Source organism: Lineus longissimus, chromosome 6 (assembly GCF_910592395.1).
Source record: "Lineus longissimus chromosome 6, tnLinLong1.2, whole genome shotgun sequence".
NCBI lineage: Eukaryota > Metazoa > Nemertea > Pilidiophora > Heteronemertea > Lineidae > Lineus > Lineus longissimus.
In genome coordinates, this window is record NC_088313.1 from 5523051 (window position 1) to 5535217 (window position 12167).

The window sequence follows — 12167 nt, forward strand, 5'->3', positions numbered from 1 at the left end:
CCCTGGTGCTGGGGCATAAGGCCTTAACCTCTTGAATCCCAGTGACTGACCAGTCGTTCATGTTGAAATAACATTTTTTCCCAATGACCGACAGGTCGGTCTCAGTGACATTTTTATTCCCTAGAGCTGGGACGGTAGTTTATTGCTTGTTTTAGCGTGTTTGATGTACAGTAGGGTCAGTTAGCACATGCCTGGGTAGATGGCGCCTCAGTAACAGACTTTGGTGGTTGTATGCGGGCGCTATACATCGTGAAAGTTAGACCTAATTTCGCAACCACGTGACCACCCTGGGCTCCCGGGATTTTCAAGCTTTGGGATTCAAGAGGTTAAAAATATATCTTGCCGTCCAGAGTAGTCAACCATGACATTATCTGTTACCTGAGTCTACTCATTTTCTTTCACTAATCCCAAGTATCGCATCATTTCCTTGGTAACCTGGGCTGTTCTTGACTAGTCATAGAGTGTGAGCACGTTCCATGTCCCAACCAGGTCATGGTTTTGGCCCCAAGGAGGTTCCCCTTGACGGTCCCAACTTCCGGATGACTTTGACTGGGGTCCGTCATAGTGTTGGATATCCAACCGGAAACTCCTGTTCGCCCCGGTCCCACATTTGAAATTCTGTTAATGGTTCTGGTTTCTGTAGTGATTGGTTGGTTTCTACCTGTCAGGGTTACTGGCCCCAAGCATAACCCCCAACATGGAGGACCAGGAGTCTACCTTTAGTCTCGCCGCTCTCCTCCTTCCTGTCTGACATGGTTGAACCTGCCAGGAGTAATACTCCAAACAGCATGGCCTTCCGGGTTGCTAAGGTACCAAGCTGTTACACCTCGGCAAGGTAGTAGACTCACAGTAACAGCCATTTAACCCTTTAAGGACGGGATTAATTTTTGGTAAAAATCTACTTTTTTTGTTTTTTAGTACCACACCTGGACGGGATTAATTTTGGTAAAAATCTACTTTTTTTTTAGTACCACACCGTTATTCTTGCCTACAATTGTGAGCAAGTGATATATAAGGTATAGGAAATCGTTTTTCTAATTGAATTTAGCCTTTTTGCCTAATTTTTAGCCTTTTTTATGCGTTTCCGGGTAAATTACTTTTACCCAAAATAATAATATGTTATGTATCATTTTGCATTAATTTGTAAGTAGATGCATGCATAGGTATGATAAAAGAAGTAAAAAACACTTACATTCCTCTTGAGAAGTCGTTTCGACTTTCGAGAATCTGCCACTTTTTGCATGCAAAATGCATGTGTACAGAACCGCGCAATTCAGTATAAGGCAGACGACCTATCGACCTGTGCTGCCGTCTGGGCTTAGCTAAGGATACCAACTATCATTAGAAACCGTTGCCAGGGGCGGGGGTTTACCCGTTCGAGAGCTAGAATAGTTGCATTGACGGGTACGTGTGCGGCTATAGCCGTCATCTGCCACTTGGGCTTGGAAAAAGTTGCGGCTATGACCGTCATCCGTCCTTAAAGGGTTAAGGTTTAAGGTTTTGATACACCAGCCGATGCATGTACAAACTCTTGACCAAAAGAGCTACATGCAGACACTGTCTATAAACATCAGTGGAATGCTGGGTAGCGTATGAGAATTAAAGGGCAATGATTATTTATTAACATTCAGATCATCTTTTCACTGACGATCTTATGCAAGGTATTGATACACTGGCCAACCGATGAGAAAACCCTATACCACTGTGTATGAATAGCAATTGAATGCACAAGTACAGTTTTCCCTTAACGGACACCTCTCTATTATGGACACCCTCTCTATTAAGGACACTAATTTTGATACCAAAATGGTTGTTTCCATTCAATTTGACCTCTCTTATCAAGACACCTCTCTATTAAGGACAGCACTTGCCAGTCCCGAGGGTGTCCTTAATAGAGAGGTTCTACTGTACTATACTGTAAACCAAGATAACTTTCAGAGTAATTCATTTTCACAGTGTTGTGTACAATCTTACAGCAGGGCTACTACATGTAGTATTCAGTCACTCTCTGGAATGCCGGGACTTTTTTATGAGGCAATTATAAATCTAGGTTAGATGTCTGTCAGGGTTGTGGCGATGTTTAAAAGTCTGACAGATGACGTGGCCATGCTAGTGATGATGACATTCCTCCACTTTTTTTAATGCAGCCAGATACACGTGTATTGCCTGCACATAAACTGAAGACATGCATACAGCAAATAGGCCTAACTCCCCTGCAACTGGCATAATGGCCTTGTTGCCATTCGCTGTCATTTAGGTCTGCCTGCCTATAAAAACACAACTGGTTTGACACAGTTGAAACTTTATCTTAACCTCTTGAATCCCAGTGACCGACCAGTCGGTCATTTTGAAATAACATTTTTTCCCAACGACCGACAGGTCGGTCTCAATGATATTTTTATTTCCTTGAGCTGGGACGCTAGTTTATTGCTTGTTTTAGCGTGTTTGATGTAGAGTAGGGTCAGTTAGAGCATGCCTGGGTAGATGGCGCCTCGGTACCAGACTTTGGCGGTTGTATGCGGGCGCTATACATCGTGAAAGTCAGACCCAATTTCGCAACCACGTGACCACTCTGGGATCCCGGGATTTTCAAGCTTTGGGATTCAAGAGGTTAAAGAGACTTGACGTGGTGGACAGAGCCCTGTTAGGTGCGAGCATGCCAACCATACTCCAGCCCACATACTGCAGGATTGCCCTGAATTCTTAGAGAATTTCACCAGTCTCCTCCATTCACTCATTACAGAGATTAGTACTTGACACAATTCACTCGGCATGAACTAGATTTGGGGGCGTAAGCTTCCGGTGTCCGGTCACATGATTTTCTGTAGGATGGGTATAACCTCAATCCAAGTGAATAATCTGCAATACCAGAGCGCTCGGTATGACAGTGCATCCACTGTATGCACTGAAAATGTATGGCTCGCCTTGGGTAAATCAACGAGGCCTCCTCGACCCTCCGCTGCGTGGCGGATAGGGTCAAGGTTACCTGGACTAACGAATTCTCAGCCCAACATAACTGAGCATAACTGAAGACCAAGCTGTGAGGGTCGTTTGATAACCTTGCCCATACCGTCACCTTGCAACTACTACAGCGAAAGTATGATGCCCAACATCAAGCGCAGAAGAATCGATTGGACTTACCAGATGTTTTCAAGGCCAACGATTGCATATGACAAGAAAACTGGGTTGAACTGAATATCTGAGCCACGTAGGTTGAACAAATCTGCAACAAAACAAAACAACATCAGCAGAATAAACCTAACACAACAACACATTCAACTCGACAGAGTTTGATTCAAAAACAAGATATTTTCACAGGCATTTGCAAGTCAATTCCAAACCAAAATGGGAAAAAGGATCTTCCGGTTGACAGTACTTTTAACTCTTTCGCTAACGTAGGCTTTTGGCAGTGTCCCGTACCCCTGGCCCACGCCTGGAATAGCCCGGGCAGCCTGCATCCCAACTTGGCTTTGGAAAGTTTCATTGTACCTGTATTAAACCAATCAGCACGCGGTTGTACACGAAAACAGTTCAGTTTGAGATCAATGCGTGATCTCACTATAGCAGTTGAATGGTATTTTCCATTTACGATATAATTTTTCTAAAATTGAGAATAAGGTGTGTTTAAAATAAAGAAAATGATGAAGTTTCAGTCCAATTGGCTTACTTATGTGGTTTTGAGGCCCCATTCAACCCGTCGGGGTGAAAAAGCTGACTTGCGGGTTAAAAGCGGTCAAATATCACCCCCCTAACTTCAGACCCCCCAAACCCTGAAATTATCATGCATAACGTACAACGAAAATTTCATGGTTTGACAGGCTAGGATAGGTCTATTTGGCTTTGAAAGCGTTCCTCCCGGATTACATCTCGGAAATAGTTACGAGCATGTAGAAAGTACCGTTTTAAAGGGAAAACGGCTTAAAACTTTATTACAGGTACGTAGACTGTAAAATAGCTAGCATTACCCGATATTAGGGACGAGGTCTGTATTGGATTGAGTGCAGTACTGCCGTCTCGTTTTTCAATCAATCAATCAAATTTACATTTCTTAGGCGCAATTTCCACTCAGGAAATTGAATGTTCAAATGCGCCCCCCACACAGAGTCACTGAAAGTATTTCCTGTATAGAATTGTCTTTAGTCCTTTTCTAAAACAATCTAATGAGTCACTGTTTCTGAGGTCCATGTTAAGTGCATCCCACAGAGTTGGTGCTAGATTCTAAAATGCACCACCCCAAAAGTTAGCAGACTTGAAACGCGGAGTACAGAGCAGGTCCTTTTCCGCCGACCTAAGAGCACGGGCTGATTGATTAAGGAATTGAACCCGAGGCGGAGGACCTTGGTTGAGTTACCAAGACACTCGAGGGTGGAGCTAAAATACAGTCCAAACCCGAGCCGACAGGCGAGGGTTTGGACGAAATTTTAGCTCCACCCGAGAGTGTCTTGGTAACTCAACCAAGGTCCGAAGCCGAGGGTTCAATTTCTATTCTAAAATACCTCAAACTTAAAAAGATAGGCCACGAAAATAACTTGAATATGTGCGAATTTGGCAAATTCCATCCATCGCCGGCCCGGTCGGAGCGCCGGTAGCGCCATTGTTTACATTATGTTACGGCAACGTTACAGAAAATGAGACATGTACATTTTGTACAGCGCGCATAGGAAGTCCGCATCGGCTCGCTCAAGTGATGCTAAAATCCGCGCAAATGGGCTATTTGGAGCGTTTTTCTCGGCAAATATGTGTAGTGCTCATTAAAAAACTTAGGGTGGTTGATGCTTCCTTGACTGATTTGTGTTTGAAGCAGTGTTTTGAGAGCCTCAAACTTCTGAAGTGAGCTGAAATTCCATTGACGTGACGTGTGCATGGTTCCACATTTTAGTGCAACCCGAGGGAACTTTGGTAGAGCATCTTGGTTGCGTGTCCAAAACACTCCGCTCTCAGAACGAGGCTTATGCATTTTCCATTTAAAAGTTGACTTTACGGTACCAAGGTATTTTAGAATACATGTTCAGCAGTTCTGCTATGTATACCGGGGCCTGCCCATGAAGGCATTTGTACACAGTTGTCAGCACCTTGAACTCCACACGAGCTTTGATTGGCAGCCAGTGAAGGTTCATGAGGACGGGTGATATGTGGTCGCGCTTCCGAGTACGTGTAACAAGACGAGCGGCATTGTTTTGGACCATCTGCATCTTCGTTTTTCCTTGTGTAACCAACCAAAAACTTCTTGGGACTGTGGTGACGATAGAACTTGGGGAAAATTTGGCAGTATGGATTACTGCTGGCTAGTATAGTAGTACGCAGTGCATGAGCCCGGTATGCCGGGTGTGGTGCGAAAGAATCGACAGTGTTTCATTCAAAAGGAGTCTAAGTTCAACTCCAGCAACTTCACAATCTGATTGTTAGCTTTATTATTATTGATGACACTTTAATGCCAGGTGACACTTACATGCGACTTCATCCAAAGCTGTCAGGACCAAGGCACAACAATCTTTCTCCTTCATTTTCACTCTCATCTCGGCCACTTTGTCTTGCCATGACATTCCTGAAACAAACAACAATTCTATCATACAATTCTATCATTAGGAAATATTTTTGGAGTGAGGTTCTTTGGATATAAAGATAATTCCCAGGATGAAATGGCAGAATGACGTCAAGAATAAGGTTGCTTCAAATACGAAGGTGGTTGCCAGGTTGGGGCACTTTTTGTGATGTCTGACTGTGAGAATTCAAGTCAAACTTCGCCAGCCAGGTCAAATAATCATGGAGATTAACCTCTTGAATCCAAAACTTGAAAATCCCGGGATCCCAGGGTGGTCACGTGGTTGCGAAATTGGGTCTGACTTTCACGATGTATAGCGCCCGCATTCAACCGAGGCGCCATCTACCCAGGCATGCTCTAACTGACCCTACTGTACATCAAACACGCTATAAACTAGCGTCCCAGCTCAAGGGAATAAAAATATCACTGCGACCGACCTATCGGTCGTTGGAAAAAACATTATTTCAAAATGACCGACTGGTCGGTCACCGGGATTCAAGAGGTTGAACATGGCAGCACTTCGAATCACAACGTAGCAAGGTCTTGTTCAGAAAATCACTTACTTATAATTTCTCCAAAAGTACTATTTATAATGACTCATATCGTGGGTACTAAATATTGAATATGTTCGTGGGTACTAAATATTGAATATGTTCGTGGGCACTAAATATTGAATATGTTCGTGGGTACTAAATATTGAATAAGTGCAAAAAATGATGACATTAGCAGTTTTGTGCTAACTCCGGCCCTTATATCAAATGCAACGAACCCATATCTTACCTGTGTATTTTGTGGAGAGAACCATCAGACCATTATTTGGTGGTGGTGGCTGGTCCTCCCAAATTAGATCAATCAGATTCTGATTGACAAGTGCCATCTGGTGGCCACCTGTTTTCAGCTGTTTGTACAATGGTTGCCATACATCTGAAATCATTCAAAAAGCACTGTGGAACTTCTGACTGAGGCAAAAAGAGATTGCTATTCAAAAACCTGACTATAAAGTAGCTTTAACAAGCAAGATCCACAAAATTTATGTTAGGATGATTTAGGATAAGCTGTAGGCACAAGATCGCCAGAGGTTCCCGGAAAAATATGTTCAGGAATCTGACCACTGCAGTGAGCCAGGCCTTTTACCCTCAAGACATTGATATGACGGATGCAATAGTTTGCATGAAACCTTGGGTAAGGCACTTCACCGGCCCCTTTTGAGTTTCAAGAAATTCTTACCAAATGACACGAGCAAAGGATCAAATCCAACTCGTCCTCCATTGGGCAAAATCTGCAAAGATGTGGAAGTGAAATACAGTCGTTATATAATCCCTCCTACTGTTGTAAAATCACTTTCAAATACATTGTACCATTATTTGTACATTAAAAAGTTTGGTTGTTGGAAAACTAAGCTTGAGGGGCAAATCCTCCCATTACCGTACATGCATTATTATATGGGATTCATACATAGCTGAAGGACTTCAGAAGACCGGATGCATTTGCAAGGCCGATAATGGTTTCTCCAAATAAACACTCAGCAGAATGATTGATCTCATTGGGGATGAACTTGAACAGAACCAGTTCTCATGATTTAGCGCCAAGGTTTAGTATTTTTTATAGAATCTAATGGGAATTCTCATTGGACAGCTGGGCCTCCCTACCAAGAACATAAAATGAGCCTAACCTTTTTCAACCAGTCTGCCTGACTTGGCGTTTCTGGCAGACCATCCTTCATCAGCGTCCAGTTCTCGTCCATCTGCTCTGTTGCCTGTAGGAAGTAGCGACCGTCTGTCCACAGTGCTGCGTGGTCCTCGGTGACAATGACCGTCCCTGGAAAATAACCGAAATTATTTCATACAATGTTTTCTCTGGGCCCTAATAGGTTAAAATGGATCCAACGTCTTAGGACCTGTATGGTTTCACAGACAATATCTTGTAGCCTCTATACTCTTATTTGCACACACATGACAGACATATGCAGAGTTGTATTCACAATCTTTGGCAAAAAGAAGACAGCAGGCAAATGATGCAAAGAGTGCCTGAGTGTGTCAGTGAGAGAATAAGGGCAAGCCTTACCTGCAGATCCGGTGAATCCACTGATGAAAGACCGTCTGTTGTCATGAGGTGCGATATATTCACTCTGGAAAAATTTCAGAATCATAACAGAATAGAGAGAATCAGAAGGCCGATGCCAGGTTATCACAAGTGTATGAAGTGTCCTAAACGACTGATGATGCCAATTTCACTCGAGCATGTCAAATGTGGCTGAGGTGCATTTTATAAGAAATATTTCCCACACATCATTTTTACAATGTCAGGTTTCCTATTAAAAGCCAATGATTTTCTAAATAAACGTCATGACGCAATTTGTCTTTTTTGTCAAATTTGTCAATTTGTCTGAAGTTGTGGTGTCATGAGGATGAACTGGTGTGCTACGATGATGAAAGGAAGAAGTGATCTATCTTTCGAACGATCCAAGCATCTCAGGCAACACTGATGCTTCTCCTGCCATGTGATCTACCGTCGTTGTGCATCCGTCCTTCACCACCGATAAACTTCCCCCTGATCGGCCATCAGAAGGGCTGTTACTTTAGCGGCAGTCTCCTGCATCCCCTTCCTTTCCCACACGTCCATGTCGCCACAACACTAACATTGCACTCACTCGTGGTTGTCACACGAGACACGCACTGAAAACCATCGTAAGGGAAACCAGGTGTTCAATGAGTAATGGTTCCAGGGATGCTGACCTGACACAGAATGCACTTTGCGTGTGTTGTAAAGAAAAAGGGTAACCTGATCCTGATAATTCAGGCCGTCATTCAATTACTTTGTGTCGAGCAATTTCATTGGCCACCCGTTTATGAGCATGCGTCTGACAGATCTCCCACCCTACTGAGTCGGTAGTGAAAGGAGGAGACTTTAGGATTGACATTCACTGCCGATAAGTCGGCATGTCTCCTGCCGACATAGGCCTACGTGTAAAAGGAACGAAGTATTTTCAAACCTGGTGTGCGTCTCCTGATGGTATTATGTAGGCATGAATTGGCTCCGTCACATATTTCTTATTTTTCATCAACGCCCGAAGCTGAAGCAACTTCGTCCCAGTTTTTGTGCCGGACATTTTCCCTATAGCTGAAATATAAAGGATGTAGATCATACGTACACCAAATACCGGTATCAAGGAAGGGAAGAAGCATGTTATTTGTCCCACCCTAGTTTGCTCGAATGCATGAAGGACTATTGCATGGATTCGTATTTGGGAAGGGCTCAACATTTTTTTTTTTCATTTGAATTGAAGACCCAAGAATAGCGCGGTAAGCCCCGATTTCGAAACAAAAAACTGCTTGGCCAACTTCGAAATTAGCACTGTCACCGGGCAAATTATACTTAACTCACCCTGCTAATAGGGCAGGGGTAGAAAAATTGTTTTCAAGTTTAAGACTAGTCCCAAGCTGTGAATCTCAAAGTCAGGACTAGCTCTTACAGTAAATCCTTAGTTTGCCTGATGGTAGGCTAGCCCAACTATCAAAGTCACTAGTCCCGGGCTAGGGACTAGTGAATTTTTCGTCCCCTGAAGGGATAGTGGATTAAAGCTGTTAACCCTTGGCATGATGTGGATACACCCTCTTAGATAGTGACCCACCGGAAAAACTAAGCCTTAAAAATTACAATGGGTGAGGTCAAATGTTTGAGTGAATGAAAGTGTTAGTACAGTAGAACCTCTCTATTAAGGACACCCACGGGACTGAAAAGTGCTGTCCTTAATACGGAGGTGTCCTGATTAGAGAGGTCTGATTGAATGAAAAGATCCAATTTGAGACCAAATCAAGTGTCCTTAATAGGGAGGTTGTCCTTAATAGAGAGGTGTCTGCTAAGGGAGGTTCCACTGTAATAGTTTCAGTGTTAAGTGTTTTTAAAAATCAGTGAATGAAGTAAACAGTAAGTCATGTATTGGCAGTTAAATGTACTACCAACTTGTCACTTTCGTTTTAACTCAACTTTCAAACAGGGAAATGGGAAAGTTTTATACACAGGTTTCCAGAAATTCCTCCCTGCCTGTCCAATACATTTGTCATCAAAGACATCCCAGACCACTTGGTTTCGCAGTGACAGAGAAAGTGATTGATGCAGTTTAGTTGATGTTCAGAAGCTGGTCACGTGCTATTTTTATCACCAGCTAATTAAATTGTTTGTCTTGGTCACATTCCGGGCTATGGTGATGCACAGCCAATCTTTTCGAGATGCCATAAATATCAGTCTGACCTAAATGGCTCAAGTTGAGCAAGGCAAATGCGAAACCAAGTGGTCTGATCCAGAAAAGTAGCATTTTTGTGTCTTATTCAAAAACCACAATATCCTTTGCGTTGAAACTTACGCAGTGTCTAGAGAAGATTGAAAGGGCAAACCCTGTGAAGTTATTTTGAAATCCAGCTCATATCAACAGCGCAGCGGCCATGGAAAGTGAGGTCTGTGTGATTGAAAAACTGGTTCACCATATGCTGCTTTATGTACCGCATAGAGATAGTGTACAATGCATACGGCAGAATTAGCTCAAATTTGGGTGAGGTGCACAGTAAAGTGAGGCGTATGATATACAGGAAAATGACACATACAGTAGAACCTCTCTATTAAGGACACCCTCGAGACTGACAAGTGCTGTCCTTAATAGAGAGGTGTCCTGATTAGAGAGGTCAAATTGAATGGAAACAACCAATTTGGGACCAAAACTAGTGTCCTTAATAGTGAGGCTGTCCTTAATAGAGAGGTTGTCCTTAATAGAGAGGTGTCCGCTAACAGAGGTTCCAACTTCCACTGTATTTCTTCAGTGATATGGGCGGAGGTAACAGAGGAAATACTGCTGGAAGTTCAGTATGATTGAATGCTCTTGCTATGGACACCACACCTTTATGCTGTCAAGCTGCAGGTCTTTCAATTGCCTCAAGAGATTGACACAAATATCACCCCCCCCCCCCCCCTGCAATTTGGGCTCATGTCATATCATGCTATTTCTGCCCAATCAATTATCCATGAAAAAAGTATTTAATAAAAAAAGGTAATAAATTATCTAAATTATTGTCTCTCTCCGCAAGTGACAAGTGGCCTCATTCTACCGACACAAAAAAAAAGAAGTTCGACACTCTTTTGTTAAAAATTAGAAGTTTTTATTCATATTTACTAAATTGAGATTATAACGCTGATGAATTTTATCAGTTTGAACATGTTGAATGAGAGCATATCTGCATACACTTTGGTAAATGAGGCATGTAAACTAAACCGAAAGTGCAGACTTTCATGAAAGTCATATCACAGACTGACAGAGCAAATCTATGTTATATATTCAACTAGTTAGCAGCTAGATAAACAAGAAAGCTGAAGGACCTGCTACCACACATGACCCCATGACAGAATTAGACAGGCTAGAGCATGAATGATACATCGAATGCTGTTTAGCATATTGAAAGTAGTCTTATCTAAAGTTTACTCAAACCTTCAATTCATTGCTATCCACAAGTCAGGAAGTCACAGGGCAGCCAACCCAAGCACTTTCACTTTACTATTTGCATGTAGTTCTGAAATTTATAGGATTTTTTAAAACAGTGGGAAAGCAACCAAAATAGTTTTTCAACAATCCATGAAATGAAGATCACCAATATTTTGGTGAGAGTTACTGAAGAATGAAAGTGAAAGCAACCAAAATTGTCCTTCAATAGTCCATCAGGAGTACTGACGATCTTGCGCATTGATAGAGCTGCTCGAATTCTTTACTCCATAAAATTTTCAACCAGTTCCACCAATCAAGCCAATCTCTGCATTTTTTGCAACATGTTTTGCCAACCAGAGGATGGCACATGCTTGATGTTTTGACATCATATTGCTCAGCACTGTGTTGCAATCTAACGACGCGCACAACGTTACATCATGAAAGTCAAGTAGTATATAGGCCTGGCTGGCTGTCCGGCTCCAACAAATTGAATTTAATCCGGGAGGGACCCTCGACTCTTCTAAAACTTACGTGTGAGAAAATTTTATGTTCGATGCATTGGCAGGATGGTATGACATCCTCATAAAAGCATTGCATTGAGAAGCATTTGACAAAATTCGCGAAACAGACATGCATTTCGACTATACGTTTACGCAGAAGTTGACATAACTAAACCTCCCTATTTAATACTACAATCAAGATGTACAGACCGGGGGAGCTGGCGGTACGTACCCATAAGTCTTTGCGGTAGTCTCGCGCGTACCGGATATAACCTATCAAGCTTTTCTCCTTCAGAGAAATACTGCGTTGCGCTCAACTGCCAATTATGCATTAGTCTGGTGGACACGAGGTTGGCCTTGAAATTATCATATTCATAAAGTGCTTTCGTCATCTTCGGTACCTGTCGGCACATATTTCGGCATGTTCCGTAGTGATACGTCGAGCGGGATGCAGCACGTGCTGTTCTGACACACCTGTTTAGAATTTAGAGCTCTGTTATGTCATCGAAGTGCATGGGGTTAGCCGAGTGTATCATATCATGGCCTACTGTTATCGATAGTGTATAGTGTATATGGTATAGGCCCCAGTGATTTGATTTACCATCACACGGTACTGGCATGTGACTAAAAAATGTATGTTTGATGACAAATTTGT

At 42.6% G+C, this 12167-nt stretch overlaps 1 protein-coding gene across 2 annotated transcripts in view; it reads right to left on the bottom strand.

Moving 5' to 3' along the window:
* The window catches only part of LOC135489656 (xaa-Pro aminopeptidase 1-like), a 32830-nt gene that overhangs the window by 16820 nt on the left and 3843 nt on the right, over positions 1-12167 (bottom strand). For both annotated transcript variants that reach the window (XM_064775104.1, XM_064775103.1), the window contains 7 exons: positions 8535-8662; positions 7607-7670; positions 7215-7360; positions 6770-6821; positions 6323-6466; positions 5450-5545; positions 3142-3223 (listed from right to left, as the gene is read on the bottom strand). In XM_064775104.1, the coding sequence (XP_064631174.1) occupies positions 3142-3223; positions 5450-5545; positions 6323-6466; positions 6770-6821; positions 7215-7360; positions 7607-7670; positions 8535-8651 (701 nt within the window). In that variant the 5' untranslated portion in view covers positions 8652-8662. The remainder of the gene's footprint in view (positions 1-3141; positions 3224-5449; positions 5546-6322; positions 6467-6769; positions 6822-7214; positions 7361-7606; positions 7671-8534; positions 8663-12167) is intronic.